The 20,880-nt window shown below is 38.9% G+C and overlaps 1 protein-coding gene across 1 annotated transcript in view; it reads left to right on the forward strand.

Moving 5' to 3' along the window:
• The window catches only part of LOC136885684 (cryptochrome-1), a 132,275-nt gene that overhangs the window by 83,210 nt on the left and 28,185 nt on the right, over positions 1-20,880 (forward strand). The window contains exons 2-4 of the mRNA XM_067158389.2: positions 5,135-5,243; positions 12,609-12,751; positions 14,942-15,126. Coding sequence (XP_067014490.1) covers positions 5,135-5,243; positions 12,609-12,751; positions 14,942-15,126 — 437 coding nt within the window. The remainder of the gene's footprint in view (positions 1-5,134; positions 5,244-12,608; positions 12,752-14,941; positions 15,127-20,880) is intronic.

Raw genomic sequence — 20,880 nt, forward strand, 5'->3', positions numbered from 1 at the left:
GCGGCCTGGTCATCCCAGCTCTGGAACTTTGGGCTATTAGATTGGCACCGCAATCTAACCGCAGCACTGTTCGTTAAAAGTGATAAAACCTGCGGCTTTCCATTTGATCGAGTATTTTATATGATAGCATTGCTTTTAATCGCTACATTCATACTTACGTTTTTGTAATGACCTATGTTGATTTCAGGTTAAGAAAACCACAAAGTCAGTCTTTCTGAGAATCCCGTAGCGAAGCACGGGTACATCAGCTAGTTAGTGATAAATGGAAGGGTATGTATAGGTACTTTAAAGCAGAAACAGGTTCCAAGAAGGACATTCCAGGAATAATTAATGAACAAGGAGAGTGTGTATGTGAGGATCTTCAAAGACAGGAGTATTCAGTCAGCAGTAATAAAGATTGTTGGTTACAAGGATAATGTCCACATAGAGGAGGTGACTAATACTAAAGATGTATTAAAATTTACATATGATAACAATGACTTTTGCAATAAGATACAAAAATTGAAAACTAGAAAAGCGGGTGGAATTGATAAGATTTCTGGGGATATACTAGAGACAGTGTTTTGGGATATAGTACCATACCTGAAGTACTTCTTTGATTATTGTTTGCATGAAGGAGCTATACCAAATGAATGGAGAGTTGCTATAGTAGCCCCTGTGTATAAAGGAAAGGGTGATAGACATAAAATAATAGGCCAGTAAGTTTGACATGCGTTGCATGTAAGCTTTGCGAAGACATTCTTTTTGATTATATCAGTTTGAAAATGGGACTTCGCGTAACGTCAGTAGCACGTTACAGGTGATAAAACTTGGCTTTATTATTACGATGTCCCAATACAATCCCAGAACAAGGTGTGGCTGTCTGAAGGTGAGGGTACTCCTGTGACTGTGCAAAAGTCAAGGTCATTGAAGAAAAGGATGATTGCAGTATTCTTCACTAAACGGGGCATCCTGATTCGGGTTGTGCTAGAAACACAAAGGACAGTTACTGCGAAGAGGTACAGTGAGACTTGTCTGCCTCAGGTCATCCAGGCTCTCAAGCAGCTCCGTCCAAGGTCACGGCTCAACACTTGACTCTTGCATCACGACAATGCTCCAGCACATCATGTTAATGTTTCAATGGATTTTCTTGCCAGATCAGGGTTGACTGTGCTTGATCATCCTCCATACAGTCCTAATCTTGCTCCATGTGACTTCGCACTCTTCCCAGAAGTGAAGATGAAACTGAAAGGGCGGCGTTTTGCATCCGACGAGGAGCTTCTGGCAGCATGGGATCAAGAATGTGAAAATGTAACCGAACAAAAGTGGCAGAGCTGGTTCATTGACTGGTTTCGACGTATGGAGAAGTGTATTGAGTGTGGTGGAAATTATTTTGAAAAAGACTAAAGCGTTCACTCACATTGCAAAACTTTCCTAGTGCCTTGTGTAAGTCTTACGACTCAGGATCATCTGAAAATTTGCGTCACGATACAAAATATGTGACTCAACGTTAGCTAGCAACCGTGTAACCTGTGTTGTGAAGTATTGATGGATGGCCATGACTGACATGACGAGGAACACCTATAACAAAAAGGTTCTATCCTATGGGTCAGTCCACACCAAAGTTAATAACAAAGTTAATAAACAATGTTAATGAAAACATTTCTCAACATGTTAATAAACTTTTGTTAACAAACTTCTTCAACATTTTGTCCACACCAAAATAGCTGTTTGTGAGGTTTCAATTGATAGGGCCATGAAGAAGAAAATACAGCTGTTGGTTTCCTGATTTTAGTGAGTACAATTAGAGAAAAGGGCAGACGCGAAGTGTCGCAAAGAAAAATACTGGAAAGGCGAATAGAATTAAGTTTGGAAAGAACACTTATGCCAAAACGTTTAATTCATGATGCAGCAGACCTTCAAAATTTTCTTGAGAATGCCCCCACATGACTTTCAGTTCTTGTTGACTGCAATTGGGTCTAAAATTGCAAGTAATGTTGCAGATTATCGGAAAGCCGGCTCCACTAATGACAGTTCTTTTTAATAGGCTATTAAGATTCCTAGCAACTGGTGACATTTCACTTATACACCCATTTGTCTCGAGTATCAAAACAAGTAATTTCAGTTATTGTGTTTGAGATGTTTTAAGCTTTATACAACAACATCAAGGAGTCGGTAAAGGTACGAAATAAAGAAAATCTTCATTTAACCTAGTTAGGATAGTATTATTTTGATGATATACAAGCGATTATGGGAGGTTAGGTTATTCAGCGAGGCGCGAAGCAGGAAATTCAAATACATTAGAACACAGCTAAAAGAATATCGTACAGAATTAAAGGTGATGTATATTAGAACTTTCGCTTGCGATAGGATAGTCAATTTTTAGAAGGAATAAGAAATCGTCGTATTATTATTATTATTATTATTATTATTATTATTATTATTATTATTATTATTATTATTATTATTATTATTATTATTATTTGTATATATCGGCTGTTTCTGAATTTAAATACAGGGTTCCGAAAATTTTTGTTTAGCTGGTTACCAGTCATAGACAACCAAAGTATGAGGCACAAGCACTTATAGATATGATAAGACGAAATTATAATTGTATTTATATATATAGGTGAGTAAATACTTTTAGAATCATCCAGTGAAATTTAGCTTATCTGCAAAGTTTGTTTACCGAAGAGCTGATGACATTTGTTAGGAGAATAGCTAGAATTGTTAGCAGTTGCGTAAGGACGTCCGCTAGATGCAAGGCCATTCTGTTTCGTAATGCGCTGCGGATAACAAATGCCGGTTCGTTAGCGCTGAGGTTTGTTAACCTGAAATAAGGAGCTAATTATCGTTTAGTAGTAAGGAGACACTTTAACACGTTCACTCCCGTATCCGATTTAAGGCGTCTCCGAAGACCGTTAAAAGTAGTTAGTTGGACATAAAACGAATAAAATTATTATTATTATTATTATTATTATTATTATTATTATTATTATTATTATTATTATTATTATTATTATTATTTACGTACCCTACATGGCACAGATATATACAGTACTTACCTACTAGTGGCCTGTTGCAGCAGTAGCATTTTTTTACAATATTGTATTACTTATTCAAATTGTATACAGTACATAGAAGAATGATGAAATGCTTTTGACCAACGGGATTCGAACTGCCTAACCACGGTGTCATACCATATAGACTTCACGCCTTAACGATCATGGCCACCAGGTTTGTATCCTGCGAATATTTATTGCCATAAAATTGTGTGCTAAATCAGCGATTATTTTGTTGGGTGCAGATCTTCATAGGTTGGGCTATCTTGTGACATGGCATGGGAATGTTGTGTGCTGGATCAGCTGCTGTATTCTTGGATGTATAGGTCATGATGCTTCATATTTCTTTCGATTAATCAGAACTTTTCATCTCCCCTGTGGGCGGACTGAAAGGATGAATTAATTATAATTAATTATAATTAATTATAATTAATTATAATTATTTGTACCTCTTACATGTAGTAAAGAAAGCTGAAAATGACAGGCCAGTAAGTTTGACATGCGTTGCATGTAAGCTTTGGGAAGGCATTCTTTCTGATTACATTAGACATGTTTGCGAAATTAATAACTGAAGGCAATTCGGTTTTAGGAAAGGTTATTCCATTGAAGCTCAACTTGTAGGATTCCAGCAAGATATAGCAGATATTTTGGATTCTGGAGGTCAAATGGACTGTATCGCGATTGACCTGTCTAAAGCATTTGATAGGGTGGATCATGGGAGACTACTGGCAAAAATGAGTGCAATTGGACTAGACAAAAGAGTGACTGAATGGGTTGCTATGTTTCTAGAAAATAGAACTCAGAGAATTAGAGTAGGCGAAGCTTTATCTGACCCTGTAATAATTAAGAGGGGAATTCCTCACGGCAGTATTATTGGACCTTTATGTTTCTTATATATATCAGTGATATGTGTAAAGAAGTGGAATCAGATATAAGGCTGTTTGCAGATGATGTTATTCTCTATAGAGTGATAAATAAGTTACAAGATTGTGAGCAACTGCAACATGACTTTGATAATGTTGTGAGATGGACAGCAGGCAACGGTATGATGATAAACGGGGTTGAAAGTTAGGTTGTGAGTTTCACAAATAGGAAAAGTCCTCTGAGTTGTAATTACTGCGTTGATGGGGTGAAAGTTCCTTTTGGGGATCATTGTAAGTATCTGGGTGTTAATAAAGGAAAGGTCTTCATTGGGGTAATCACATAAATGGGATTGTAAATAAAGGGTACAGATCTCTGCACATGGTTGAGGTTATTTCGAGATTGTACCGGTAGTAAGGATGTAAAGGAGAGGGCATGTAAGTCTTTGTTAAGACCCCGACTAGAGTATGGTTCCAGTGTATGGGACCCCCACCAGGATTACTTGATCCAAGAATTGAAGGGGAAAAAATCCGACAACAGAGTAGCGTTACAGAAATGTTGCGAAGTTTTGGGCTGGGAAGACTTGGGAAAAAGGAGACGAGCTGCTCGACTAAGTGGTATGTTCCGAACTGTCAGTGGAGAGATGGGGGTGAAATGACACTAGTAGAAGAATGTGAGTTTGAGTGGGTGTCATTAAAAGTAGAAAAGATCACAATATGAAGATAAAGTTGGAATTCAAGAGGAGAAATTGGGGCTAATATTCGTTTATAGGAAGGGGAGTTAGGGATTGGAATAACTTATCAAGGGAGTTGTTCAATAAATTTCCAGTTCCTTTGCAATCATTTAAGAAAGGGCTAGGAAAACAACAGATAGGGAATCTGCCACCTGGGCGACTGCCCTAAATGCAGATCAGTAGTGATTGATTGATTTATTGATAGCTGTGAAAGGTATTAGGATCGAGTGATACTGTATTAATTTTGAAATAATTTAAATATAGTACTTAATGATAATGCCGATTTTAAAGATTTGGGTAGTGCTTATTTTCAATATTTCTTACTACCTTTTTGCCTATCTATTTTGCACTTTAGTGGGTAACTTCCGGTATCTAGTAATTACTACCTCTCGTTGTTTTTTACCCTTGAAACAAATATATCAACGCCTCAGCCATAAGTAGTACGGTACTGTGTGTTAAAGCATGCAGTTCATCGACTAACATTGACTTTCTGTTTCAGGTTCCTGTTGCAGTGTTTGGAGGACTTAGATCGGAGTCTCCGGAAGTTAAACTCGAGACTCTTCGTCATCAGGGGACAACCAGCTGACGCTCTGCCTAAACTCTTCAAAGTAAGTTCATCAGTTGATTGAAATTTCTCTAAATAGTCCAGAGCTCATTCCAGTGGGTTCATCAGTTCCCGGCTTCCTGGCCGAATGGTTCTAAGCCCGAGCCCTCAAGCCAACCCTCCACCCTCATAATACAGTGCTTCATTTGCCTGAAACTACATTATTCTGCAGCATCTTGCTCATAAAATAAGTGTTTGTGTGTATATATATATATACACTGACTGAGTAAATGTCATGGGATAGCGGAGCACTGATGCGCAGGTGTGTTGTCTGCGCACCACACGCCCCCTGTGCCAGCGGCAGTTGTATAGGAGACCTTGTGAGCAGTGGCTGTGCATGTGACAGGTGTAACATGGAACGTCGTCGTGAGCTGACACCGTTGGAACGGGGTATGGTGGTCGGTACCCGACGGATGGGAAGTGCGATTTCGGAAGTGGTGCGGGAATTCGGCTTCACACGATCAACCGTGTCCAGGGTGTATCGTGAATGGTTGAATGCGGGTGTCACCGTCCACAACAGACGAACGACCGGCGGTCCAGCCACCCTCGATGACCGTGACCGCAACAAATCACGGCTCAATTCAACACAGGCCGTGCTAGACACGTCTCCCAGTGGACAATCCGTAGGGACATGGTTCTGTGGGGTATGGGAGCGGGCGCCGCACACGGGTGCCACTGTTAACCCAACGTCATCGGGCACAACGACACGCATTTGTCGCCAGTCACCAGGGATGGACACTGGAACAATGGCGTAACGTGATATGGTGGGACGAATTACGATTTCAACTGCACCATGCCGATGGGAGGCGCCGTGTATGGCGCAGACCACATGAAGCGATGGATCCCGCCTGCCTCGAAGGTGTGGTCCAGGGCGCTGGTGTCTCTGTTATGGTGTGGGGTGCATTTTCCTGGTATGGAATGGGCCCCCCAGTTGTTGTTGAAGAGACTTTGAATGGTACGCGGTATGTTGAGCTGCTCGGAGACCATCTCCACCCATTTTTGGCCTTCCAGCGCCCAGACGGTTCTGCGGTGTTTCAAGATGGTGACGCGCCGCCAATCGCTCCCACGTCGCCCGGGAATAGTTCCAGGAACATGCAGCGGAGGTCCAACGACTGCCATGGCCACCCAGGAGCCCCGATATGAACCCTATCGAGCATATCTGGGATGTCCTGGAACGCAGGCTCCGTGCCATGGATCTTGCACCCACGAACAGACCAGCATTGGCGGCCGCTCTGCAAACGATTTGGTGTCAGCTGCGTCCAGAGGACTACCAAGGACTTGTCTACTCACTTCCACGGCGTCTCACTGCAGTTCGCAGGGCCAGCGGAGGCCCCACACGCTATTAGGTGACTACACACACACACACACACACACACACACACACACACACACACACACACAACTATTACCATAAATAATATAACATTATTAATCCCTTAAAAGTTGTTGTTGCTAGTTGCTTTACGTCGCACCGACACAGATAGGTCTTATGGCGACGCTGGGACAGGAAAGGGCTAGAAGTGGGAAGGAAGCGGCCGTGGCCTTAATTAAGGTACAGCCCCAGCATTCGCCTGGTGTGAAAATGGGAAACCACGGAAAACCATCTTCAGGGCTGCCGATAGTGGGGTTCGAACCTACTATCTCCCGAATACTGGCCGCACTTAAGCGACTGCAGCTATCGAGCTCGGTACCTTAAAAGTAACCACATCTCAAACTTAGTAATCATCTATATATCTATATAATTATATAAAATAAGAGTTTTGTCTGTAGGCCTACATTTAAAAAGGATGGTATTTCTGCATCAGTCGTGTCCATAGTAACTAGGAAATGCACTTTTTAATTTTCCGTAAGTTCTGTCTGTCTGTATGTATATATGTATGCATGTACACGCATCACGAGAAAACGGCTGAAGAGAATTTAATGAAAATCGGAATGTGAAGTCCAGGAAAATGAAATGTCGTAGGGCGTTTAGTGCCGGGATATCCCAAGACGGGTTCGGCTCGCCAGGTGCAGGTCTTTCTATTTGACACCCGTAGGTGACCTGCGCGTCGTGATGAGGATGAAATGATGATGAAGACAGCACATACACCCAGCCCCCGTGCCATTGGAATTAACCAATTAAGGTTAAAATCCACGACCCGGCCGGGAATCGAACCCGGGACCCTCTGAACCGAAGGCCAATATGCTGACCGTTCAGCCAACGGGTCGGACTGAAGTCCAGGGATAAGTCTCTACAATCTAGGCTATACATAATCTTATTCACGCTGAGAGGAATGGTAGCTTAGGGGAAGGCCTAACATTTAATTCTGAAATATTTGTTATCAGTGAGCCTATCTTAATGAAAGTCGGCATGTAAAGTCCGGGAATAAGTCGCTACAATCTAGGCCGAAAATAATCTTATTCACACTGATGAAAATGGTAGTTTAGGGGAAGGCCTAACATTTAATTCTCAAATATTTATGTTACTAGTGGTCCTATCTTAATGAAAATCGGTATGCAAAGTCGGGGAGTAAGTCGCTACAATCTAGGCCATAAATAGTTTTATTCACGCTGAGTAAAATGGTAGTTTAGGGGCAGGCCTAAAATTTAATTCTCAAATATTTGTGTTATTGGAGGTCGTATCGACAAATACTGCATAACTAAAGTTACATAGTATCAAATTATATTTATAGATCTCCGATCATTTAGGTCTTATACACTTGTACCGTACCGGATATGATAAGAAAGATATTCATGAATTGGGATTTTTGTTGCTAAGTCCATTATCAGCGCCGAGTCACGAGAAAATGGGTAAACAGAATTTAATGAAAATCGGTATGCAAAGTCGGGGAATAAGGAACTACAGTCTACGCTATAAATAATTTTGTAAGACGCCCTAATATCACAGAAAGCTCATAACATTGATCAACAATAACATAACACTGACCATTGTTTGTTGTGATGTGCTTTGTGTCTCTCTTGCCACTCATCCAATAGATGAGATTACTGCTGTATACTGAGTATTTTTTTAAATTTGCTTTACGTCGCACCGACACAGATAGGTCTTATGGCGACGATGGGATAGGAAAGGGCTAAGAGTGGGAAGGAAGCGGTACAGCCCCAGCATTTGCCTGGTGTGAAAATAGGAGACCACAGAAAACAATCTTCAGGACTGTCGACAGCGGGGTTCGAACCCACCACCTCCCGAAATACAAACTCACAGCTGCGCGCCCCTAACCGCATGGCCAACTCACCCGGTTGTACCAGGTATAACAACCTGCCTGAATATTGATGGGAAGTAGCTGGGGTGTTAGGTAAATTTCTTCTTTAGCATGCCATTCCTCTGGTTCATTAATTTTCTGATACTACTGGTACGTAACGCACTGGTTCATCATAGCATTCGAGCTATTCATTCCCTACTCTGAGGCACTGATTGGAATGAGCAGTGTGCATATTTAACGGAATAATGGCAGAGGAGTGTTCACGGCTGTCTGCGGCCTGGTTATTCCAGGAATGGAACTTTGGACTGTTAGTTCGGCACCGTAGTGCTGAAAACATATAATAGAGCAAATAGAGCATACGCCTGAAAAGCCTTACATCTGATATGTTTTTGACATGCTGTATTGGTGAAAAATATCTAATTCCCTCCATGGGAATTTAGAATTTTCCATTTTCCAACCGTAGTGCTGTTCGTTAAAAGTGAGAAAATGTGCGGTTTTTCATTTGATCGAGTATTTTATATGATAACATTGCTTTTAATCACTATATTCCTACTGATGTTTTAGTAATGGTCTAAGTTGACTTCAGTTAGGAAAACCACAAAAACAGTTCTTCTGAGAATTCTGTCATGAAGTACGGGTACATCAGCTAGTACACAAATAAGACCGACAGAGGCCAAGGGTGCACCAGTATCTGTATTCCTCCAACCACCTAGGTGACACATGTCGCTAACCAGGGCTGAATGTTTCAGAGGGTTCAGAGTTAGATTCCTGGTCAGGTCGGAGATTTTAACCTTAAAAGATTAATTCCCCTTGCTCGTCGACTGGGTGTTTGTATTGTCCTCAAGATCCCTGCAACTCTCACACAATTCCACTACAATAGCATGCAGTTTTCCATACACAGCAGATGCCGCCCACCCTGCCGAAGGGTCTTCCTTACAAAAAAAATCGGTTCCAACCAACATTTCTCAATGGAATTACAGGAGAGCCACATTTAATCGTCTTCTTTCTTTCTTTCTTTCTTGAGATATGCAATATCTAATTTTATGATGTACAAGTCTTAACTTGCAAAAGAATTTAACCATGTGGAAATTAGTGTTTTAAGAGGAAGTACAACTGGGCAAGCATCCTGTATTAATACTTGAAATACAGTATATGAGTTCAGGAATACCCAATCAGTCAATACTGATCTGCATTTAGCGCAGTCGCCCAGGTGGCTGATTCCCTATCTGTTGTTTTCCTAGCCTTTTCTTAAAGGATTTCAAAGAAATCGGAAATTTATTGAACATCTCCCTTGGTAAGTTATTCCAATCCCTAAGTCCCCTTCCTAAAAATGAATATTTGCCCCAATTTGTCCTCTTGAATTCCAACTTTATCTTCATATTGTGATCTTTCCTACTTTTAAAGACACCACTCAAACTTATTCGTCTACTAATGTCATTCCTCGCCATCTCTCCGCTGACAGCTCAGAACATACCACTTATTACATGTGATAAAATTCATTTTTGGGTTTGTATTGAAACTATTTGTATTAAATAACACTAGAATATTTATATTGTTCTCCCAGTATAAACATTCTAGTGTTATTTAATACATACCACTTAGTCGGGCAGCTCGTCTTCCCAATTCTTTCCAGCCCAAACTTTGCAACATTTTTGTAACGCTACTCTTTTGTTGGAAATTACTTAGAACAATTTGAGCTGCTTTTTTGGGGGGGTATTTTTTCCAATTCTTGAATCAGGTAATTCTGGTGAGGGTCTCATATACTGGAACCATACTCTAGTTGGGGTCTTACCAGAGATTTATATGCCCTCTCCTTTACATCGTTACTACAACCCCTAAACACCCTCATAACCATGTGCAGAGGTGTGTACCCTTTATTTACAATCCCATTTATGTGATTACCCCAATGAAGATCTTTCCTTATATTAACACCTAGGTACTTGCAATGATCCCCAAAAGGATGATGATGAAGAACGTGAAAATGAGACTCCCTAAGCCTCGACACAGAGTTGACAAAGAGTGGTTGGGTAGGATAGACGAAAGTGAGAAGCCTGGCACAAGTAAGTGTAAGTAATGCCAGGACTAAGCCAAGGGCCCTTTGGTCGCCAACCAACGCTTCCAAGTTAAGAGCACCTTGGTGCCCTTTTAGTTGCCTATTACAATAGGCAAATGATACTGGTGGTGTGATTCGCTCACTCACTTAGCTGCTGGTTTCCCATCTGGAAAACTGAGGTTCAGTCAATCAATCAATCAATCAATCAATCAATCAATCAATCAATCAATCAATCAATCAATCAATCAATCAATCAATCATCACTGAGATGCATTTAGGGCTTTTGCCCAGGTGGTAGATTCCCTATCAATTGTTTACCTTCTTTCCTCTTTTCTAGCCTATTTCAATCCACTGCTGGATGTAGACCTCTTCCATATGCTTCCATTGTCTTCGGTCTTGAGCCATTTGGAAGCAGCGTGTTCCAACCAACAGCTTTATGTCATCGAGCCATCTCTTCTGGGGTCTTCCAATGCCTCTCTTGTGTTCCCATGGTCTCCAACGAACAATCCTAGAGGTCCACCTGTTGTAGTCTTGTCGAACTACGTGTCCTACCTACCCATTACCATTTTAGTCTTGCTACTCTCTCCAGGATGTCTGTTACATTTGCCCTTCTCCTGATGTCCTCTGAATGGATCTTATCCCTAACGCTGATCCCTAGCATCTGTCGCTCCTTGGCTGGTTGTGTTCGCTGAAGCTTGCGAGCACTTTCCATTGTCAGAGTTATCATTTCCAGACCAAAAGTAGCAACTGGCAGCACGCACGTATTATAAACCTTGGTCTTCAAGTTAATTGGAACATCCTTGTTGGTCAGGATGAATCTTAGTTTTCGGAATGCTATCCAACTCATACCTATTCTGCAAGGAATCCTGCATGTTGGTCGTCTTTTCCAAGTTTTATCTTGTGTCCAAGATAGATTTACTCATCGACAGATTCTATATGTTGGTTTCCCATTTTAACTGGTTGACTGTCTGGGCTTAGTATTTTTGTTTTACCAGTGGTCATTTCCAAACCAATCTTAGCAGAGGCAATTTTCAATTCTTGGATCATGTTTGCTAGCTCTTCTAGATTTTCACTTACGAGCACAATGCCATCGGCAAAACGCAAGTGGTTCAAATATAACCCGTTGAATTTTATTCCTTTATTATCCCAATGAAGGGTTTTGAATACATCTTCCAAGGCAGGGATAAACAGCTTTGGAGATATTTTGTCACCTTGGTGAACTCTTTTGCCAACTGGGATTTTATTGGTGATCAGGTCTTCGTCCACTCTGACTACCATTGTTGCTTGATCATAAATGTTTTCCAGGAGCTTTATATACCTTGAGTTTATCATGGCATTTTGAAGTGCCTTCATGATTGCCCAAATCTCCATGAGTCAAAATATTTTTTTATAATAAATGAAGGCCAGATGAATCTTGATGTTGTACTCAATGGTGTTTTCAAGAAGAAAACAAATAGTCTGGATGTGTTCAAGAGATGAGAAACCTTTACGAAATTCTGCTTGCTCGGCAGGTTGATAAAAATCCAGTTCTCTTGTGAGGCAGTTGGTTAAAATTGTAGTCAGGAGCTTGTAAAGGTGTGATAACAAACTCACAGGACGATAGTTCTCTAAATTTTCCTTATCACCTTCCTTGAAGAACAGTATCACTTCAGCATTTTTCCAATTTTCTTCTTTACCTTGCTTTTTCTTAAATATTTTCAACAAACTAGAAAATTTATCAAACATTTCCCTTAATTATTTTAATCCCTTACTTCTAGTCCTATAAATTAATATCTTTATCTTCATATTATGATCTTTCCTACTTTCAAAAGCTCCACTCAAGCTTATTCTTCTACTTAGGACACTCCACGCCAACTCTCCACATGAATACCAGTCAATCCTAAGTCAAGATTTTGTCTCAAAATTCATGTGGTGTCGACTGCAAGTCAAAACCAAAATGAACCTTGGTGACTCCAGCAGCACCAGAAAGATGAACTATTTTAACACCAGTAATCGAAGACTTGTACATCATGATGATCAGTATTACTTAGTGATAGTTATGTGGCGGAGTGTTACATGCTTATAAACTGTGGCTATTTGATGGTGTTACAGGGAAGGGTTATGTGTCATGTTCCAGGAATGGGGAACTACAAACCTGACCTTCGAAGAGGACCCGGAGCCATTTGGACGGGTACGAGACCAGAACATCATGGCCATGTGCAAGGAGCTTGGAATCTCGGTTTACTCCCGGGTCTCGCATACGCTCTACAAGTTGGAGAAGTAAGGAATCACTATACTGTTGAATTTTCAGGTATTTGGAGCAGAATTTTTATGAAAATTGTATAAGTTATTGTTCAGCAATATTTCTCTCAATTTTGCTATTGAAAAATTCTATGAGAGTGACAGTTATATTTGTTTTGTAGATCTAGAGAAGGTGTATGACCAAGTACCAAGCTAAAAGTTGTTTGGCGTACTTGGGGACTATGGGATTAAGAGTAGATTATTAAAATCAGTCAAAGGCATTTATATTGACAGTTGGACTGTAGTGAGAACTGATAGCAGAGTTAGACAAGGCTGTAATCTTTCACCTTTGTTGTTCATAGTTTACATGGACCATCTGCTGAAAGGTATAAAATGGCAGGGAGGGATTCAGTTAGGTGGAGATGTAGTAAACAGTCTGGCCTACGCTGACGACTTGGTCTTAACGGCAGATTTTGCTGAAAGCCTGCAGTCTAATATCTTGGAACTTGGAAATAGGTGCAATGAGTATGGTATGAAAATTAGCCTTTCCTAGACTCAATTGATGTCAGTAGGTAAGAAATCCAAGATAATTGGATGTCAGATTGGTGATACAAAGCTGGACCAGGTAGATAATTTCAAGTATTTAGAATGTGTGTTCTTCCAGGATGGTAATATAGTAAGTGAGATTGAATCAAGGTGCAGTAAAGCTAATGCAGTGAGTTTGCAGTTGCGATTAACAGTGTTCTGTAAGAAAGAAGTCAGCTCACGGACAAAACTATCTTTACATTGGTCTGTTTTCAGACCAACTTCGCTTTACGGGAGCGAAAGCTGGGTGGACTCAGGATATCTTATTCATAAGTTAGAAGTAACAGACATGAAAGTAGCGAGAATGATTACTGGTACAAACAGATGGCAACAATGGAAGGAGGGTATTCATAATGAGAAGATGAAGAATAATTTAGGGATAAACTCGATAAATGGAGCTGTATGTGTAAACTGGCTTTGGTGGTGGGGTCATGTGAATCAAATGGAGGAAGATAGGTTAGCTAGCAGAATAATGGTCTCAGTTATGGAGGGTAAGAGAAGTAGAGGGAGACCATGGTGATGAAGGTTAGACTCAGTTTGTAATGATTTCAAGATAAGAGGTATAGAACTAAATGATGCCACAGAACTAGTTACAATTAGAGGATTGTGGCGGCAGTCAGTAAATTCAAAGAAGCTTGCAGACTGAACGCTGAAAGGCATAACAGTCTGTAATAAAGTATGTTGTTATTATTATTATTATTATTATTATTATTATTATTATTATTATTATTATTATTATTATTATTATTATTATTATTATTATTATTATTATTATTATCATTAACAAATACATTACAATTGGGAAACCCTGTGTGTGGGTTTTTCTGCTACAAGAGACTCAAATGTTTCAAAATAGAACATTTTAGAAATAAGGTATGCTTTAGGTGTTATTTAGTACAGTAAACTAGGCTTAACGCCAAAGTTGGTAACAGTTCGTACCTCAGCCAATACATGCAAGATCCTTTAATTGCAGTCCTGTGGCTATAGTCATGATAATAAAACTTTCCTCCTTTTACAGCCATGAACTCTAATGTTAATTTATGTTATAAAATTTTAGTTTTGCCTGTGCATTTCAGGTTGTTGCTGCAGACTTCATTTTTGTGTCATATTAGTTACACAAAAATCGAAAATAGATTTAGTGCCATTTTTGTCTGACTCAAAACTCTGTATTAAAGTTAAGGAATAAGTCTGGGCATGCACTAGGCTATATATTATTTGATTTGTGTACAGTACCATTGCTATATTGCATGCAGGTGGCCAGACAGGAAATTCAATAATTTTTCCCCCATTAAAATTAGCTGTATTGAGAAACTGAATAGCACAAGTTGTGTAGACTATAATTTCCTATTTTTATGTTTCTTGTATTTTTTACTACGACAGGAATTTGTGATTACTGTATTTTTAATATAATATTTGGGTTTCTTCAGTCTGTCGAATATGAAATAGGCCTACAACTGTAAAATGGAGAGAATGGCTTCCATCTTAACAAAGTAACATATTTTCAGAACTGTTTGAATTTCTCTGAAGATAAGAATATATCTGAAAAGTGTACATAACAGGTGTAATTTTCAATCATTTATAGGGACTATATCAAATATTATGAGCTATTTTAAAGTGTGTTTGTTTTTTCTCCTCTATCTGTAGCATCATCGAGAAAAATGGTGGCAAGCCTCCGCTGACGTACCACCAGTTCCAGACGGTGGTGGCGAGCATGGACTCTCCGCCCCCTGCAGAACCGACCATCACCCCAAGCTACATCATGGGCATGTACACTCCCCTGAGTGAGGATCACGACGACCGGTACGGAGTGCCCACCCTCGAGGAGCTAGGTACATACATTCAGACAAGTGTCCTGTAGTTATGCGTTCTTCCCTCAGTCTAGTCGGTTGCGAGGGTCTCGGTAAGTTGTGTTAGCATGGCCCACTTCCAGTGTCTTCAGAATGCAGTTGATATGATTTATGCACCTTTTAATGATCTGGGATGTGTAAGCAGTATGATCTTTAAATAGGGTTGCCAAGATTTCCAGATGCCAAATAAGGAACACTCGCTCGATTCCAGATAGCGAATAAGGAACACTTCCATTTCCTTACCATTCAGTGCTAAATTAAGGCACCATAGCCATGATTATTTGAAGAGACCAGGGCTATACTAACAAATAAATACCGGTAATAATATAACGTCAGCGTGAAATATGTAGGTACTACATAATTTATTACAAACTAATAATGCGTTACTCTTTACATTGACGCGAACATTTCACAAGTACTTTTTCATTTGAAGATGCAATTTGTAGCAGTTTCTTTTTTATTTTATTTTTCCCATTCATATCCCACGTCGTTCCATCTTAAGCGATGGGTCGGCAAACGAGGCTTCTCCACCAGTTGCGGCCCTGAACTTCTCTCCTTTTTCAATGCTTTCCAAAGTATGTCCTCTCTGTTGAATGTCAATCTTCACCATGTCCTTGTACCTGAGTCTTGGTCACCCTCTTGGTCTTTTGTCTTCAAGTTTTAGAGCGTACATTTGTTTTGGTAATCTGTTATCACCCATGTGTCGCATATGTCCATACCATCTCAGTCGCTGCACTGTTATTTTGTCCTGCAGTCTTACAACTTGAGCCTGCTTGCGGATTTCCTCATTACGGACTCTGTCCCTCCGTGTTTTGCCTATCATGCTACGGACAAATTTCATTTCTGCTGCCTGGATTCTACTAACATCTTTGTTTCTCATGGTCCATGTTTCGCAACCATAGGTCAGGATTGGTATGTAATAAGTTTCATTTATGACTCTCTTACATTTTGTTGGTATTTTCTTGTTCCATATTATGTCTTTAACTATTTTGTAAAAGTTGCTACCAGCCTGAATTCTGTGGGAAATTTCCTTATCTATAGAACCAGTATCAGAGATAACACTTCCAAGATATTTGAATTGATGGTTCATCTGTAGCTGGTAATAATGTGTCCCACTGGTTGCCCGTATCTCTTCATGACCATTACCTCACTTTTCTCTTGGCTGAAGATGAGTCGATATTCTTTAGCAGATTCTGCCCAGGAGTTTATTTGTCCTTGAAGATCTTCTTTAGAGTCTCCCCACAAGCATATATCATCCGCGAACAATATAACTTTCATTTTCTTATCTCCAATGGTTTGGTGAACTTTTCTCTGAATCTCGTTCATCACAGTGATGAAAAGAAGAGGAGACAGAACACCACCCTGTCTTAACCCAGATTTTATATCAAAGGTTTCAGTCATTCCTACAGGTGTTTTGACTTTACTTCGGGTATCTTCATACAAATTCTTGATCCGGTGTATCATGTCATCCTGTATTCCAATTTTCTTCGGTGCTTCCCACACCTTCTCTCTATTCACTGCATCAAATGCTTTCTTGATATCCAGAAAGGTGTAGCAGTTTCTTATTCCACAAAATTATCTTGGGAAATTTCTTATAATTCTCTTCATAGTTGAAGTACACAAGAAGTTTGTTTTTTATAAAATCTACTGAGCATCTGTTCCTGTCATCTCTCTGTTTTCAGTATATGCATTCGTTGGAAATATGCTTAAGACAAACTTAAGTACAATCTTAACGTTCTTCAGCTTTTCTGGGCCAAATTAAACCGGTGACATATACCCACCTATCTGGTATTGTTTTACTTAGGAGAGTAAGTTTTAGCTTTTCACCAGCACCACCCTCACCAGAAAACAAATTGACTATTTATACAACTTTTGAACTCAATCCATCAATATTCAGCTTTTCCTGTAAACCTAGTGTCTCCACTAACTTTAAAATCTTGCTGAACCTGAGGTAAGTTTTCTAGAGTTATACAATTCATCAGTAACAAACATTAGAATCATCACAAAAATCGAACCATCTACATAGATAATTAACACAAACCTCATAGACATGTATAAAATAATTTTCATAGACCTTAACTTCCCCAGTAAACAAAACATCCAATTTATTTAATGTGCAAGTCACTTTGTAACCCAAAAATGATTACCCCATTCTCTGTTCCAGTTGCATTTTCAAATTTTTCATAAAAGTATATACTTCACAGACTGTCAGATCACTCTTTTCAAGACTGCCTTATGGAAAACATCCGCTAAATGTAACGAAAAATGTAGATATGTAGAATTCAATTCTGAGGAACCTAACAAGTATTTCTTAATGAATAATGGATAGTCATCAACATTTGAAAAATAAGATACTATAGCTGAGACGTTTCTCAGCAGTCTTTCAATAGCAGGCTTTATAGAAAGCCATCTTGTTGGCACTCGTCTTAACTAATTAATGTATTCAGTATCAAGAAACTGAAAGAATTCTTTTAAGTGTGAAACTCTTTTTGCTGAATTTGAAAAGTAAGCGAGTAGTTTAATTATCAACTAGCAGTTTCCCACTGGCTACGCCCGTAATGTACAAAGTATGGTGTTGTTCGTTACTATATTCACGGATGTATTTGCAAAGTTTTGAAGTAATGAAATAAAGCACATGATCTACTGTGGTAATAGAATGTAATATTATGTCAACAAAACACTTGAAAATACATCACACATAGAAATTGAATTGAATGTTCCTTGGAACAACACTACGCGCCGAACTGTTAAAAAGTCCTTCAGATATCTTCGTCATGGAGACAAATGTACTCATAACTTTTCTCAGAATCTACCAATTTAAGAAGTTATCACCTCCAAACAAAGCGCATGATCCACTGAGTGTTTTTAGACCAATGCGAACCGCATATCTCAATTAGAACGAAAGATATGATTGCTTCAATGAGAAAAATGTTGAAGAAATGAGACTTCAAATTGAATGTGCACTCATAACTTTCCTCAGAATCAATCAGTTTGAATAGTTAAGAGCTGAAATGAAAGAGCTTGATCCACTGAGTGTTCTTATGCCAAAACGAACTGCGTACCTCAATTAAAACTAAAGATTTGATTGCTTCAAAGAGACAAAAAAATTGAAAAATCAAATAATTTGAGGAAGGCGGAAGTTGAGTGATTTATTGTTCCTGATGACAAATCTGTACATGAATACCTTTCAGTTAAAAAAAAATATGAAGGACTGACTTTAGTTTTCATAATTTTTTTTAATATATAGATATTTTAATATCAATTGACATAGAATTCATCCCAGACTTACATGAATTGTGAACAACATGTGCACAACAATTATATTTAACCAAGGTTGGATTTTCTGCCTTTAGGTGTACATCTACAGAATTTTTTCCCAAAATTAAAATTTGTGTTGTCAGCAGTATAGCTTGAAATTTGGGACTACATTAAACCGTGTTTGAAAATTCTGTTATAAATTTTTTGAGACATTTGTATAGCACTTTCATCCATATCTTCATAGAAGGCTGTTACAAATACCTTATTTTTCATCAAATTACCTCCCAGCTATTGGGAAACTGTTTTGGTTTCATTTATTTGAAACATCAAAACCCACACCAAAAAAGACATGTTCTTTAAATTCTTTTGTTGCACATTCCACACTATATGGACCTAATATAACTTTCACTAGAGCCTTACACTTTGTCTTCCAAAAATATATTTTATTTGCTAGGGAAGAATCCGGAAGCAGTTCTGACGGAAGTTTGACATTGCAGTCTGTGCTGACGTTACTTAGGTGGTGTTTTATACAATGGTAAACAATCGTAAGTTCCGATGCACTTTTCTGGAAACAAAATTGGCCTACATTAGAGTCTACTCATTTAAAAATGGTCCATTTCTTACAATGAAAATGTTGACTTACCTTTTCAGACTCGGAAGAATTTTCCTGAAAGTAGCTTTTCAATACAGTAGCATGCCGTGCTGAATTCTGCCTCTCCTTATGCGAAGCACTGTTGAAATGTTGCCGAACATCTGTTATTCCGCCATGACTAATTGAAAAGCCTTCTCTGGCTATTCCAGTGCACAGTCTGCATCATGTTTTGTATTTATTACCCACGACGTGCTGTAATTCTGGAAAAATCTTTTTCCCAGATGGAACGATACTGTTGCAAACTCCTCCTTTTCTTTGTATCTTTCTCTTCAACTTCATCGATCTCTTCCTGTTCTCGCTTATTTATAAATTTATCCATTATGGTTATCACTCAAAATATTCCATGTGGTTAATGCAGCTGTCGTTTAAATTAACACACTATGCGAAACGAGTTTCTTGTTTACCGCACACGTCCTGCGTTTGCTCACAATGCAACCCAAGAATAAAATGGAGGAGACTCTTGCTCTATATGCCGACTAGTACCACTAGCACACAGCCAGAGGTGCTGTTCTCAACTGTGATGGCTGATCATTGGTCAGAATACAGAATATTTTGATCATAACCGCGCATCATTCTATACTATATTATTGTCTAAACTGCGATATTAGAAAAAAACAGAACATTGGGCATACGGTTTAAAGGGTACACTATACGCGGAACAAAAAGAGAAAAAAAATATTGTCCCGGGCAAAACCGTACATCTGGCAACACTACCTTTAAAGGAGCAGTCTAGCATAAAGTAAAGTTAACCTTAAAAATGTGGGATTTGATTAAAGATATAACACCATTTTCTTTGACTCATGAGGAACTTTTCCTACTTAAAGTTGTGCTGTTGATATCGTTCACAGTGCCACACAATGTGTAGTACACCTGCAGTCTTCATTTTTTTTCCACAACTTATCTCGCATTATGCACTGTTTCTAAAGAGTCTCTTCCTTTGTTCTCTGCCCTGACCTACTTAAAAATTTAGGTTCTTTTCCATCAGATCTTCCCTCATCACATCCATCCATCTTTTCTTCATCTCATCAACATGCATGTATGCAATATTTTGCCAACAGATAACAAACAGGTCATTCTCACTGCAGCAAATCTGTGTTTAGCTACTTATTCAGTGTTTTCTAGATATAAATTTAAATTACCATATTTATTCATGAATTTTCAAAAAATTTAGTCTTGAATAATAAGGGTGCATAAATTATGCAAAAAGACAAATACACAGTACGCTATGTGTCTTAGCAACTAACTTTATTGTAATAATTTTACACAGATGAATACTTGGAAAAATCGTCAAAGCTCAAAAGATTCATGTGTAAGTCATCCGGAAATTTTCCACATGTTGGTCGGCAACAGCTTTTTGTTGTTAATGTTCAACTCCTCGTTTTTTTCTTGTCAATTCTCTCTCCACCATTTGGCTTCCATTTTATTCCTCATAGAGTATTACATGAACATAACTGTTGTACTGTATTTACTATCGGTCTCCTGTAGATCTGTATGCGAGTTGGCTATGTGGTTTGGGTTGTGTAGCTGTTAGCTTGCATTTGGGAGATGGTGAATTTGAACCTATTGGCAGCCCTGAAAATGGCTTTCTGTAATTTCTTATTTTCACATCAAACCGAGGCAGTATTCCATAATCCTCAAACATCATTTTTTGAAAATATGGAACTTCTTATATGGTATTTTCACTTTGAATTAAACAAAATAATATTCAAATTAAACTCTAATTTTAAACATTGTGTTATGTAGGAATGTCAAGTGACCACGAGAAAAGTTTGAATTATTTACTTATGCGAATTGACAGAGTTCATCTGTATATACTGTACACTATG

The sequence above is a fragment of the Anabrus simplex genome, chromosome 14, assembly GCF_040414725.1.
Source record: "Anabrus simplex isolate iqAnaSimp1 chromosome 14, ASM4041472v1, whole genome shotgun sequence".
In the NCBI taxonomy this organism is placed as follows: domain Eukaryota; kingdom Metazoa; phylum Arthropoda; class Insecta; order Orthoptera; family Tettigoniidae; genus Anabrus; species Anabrus simplex.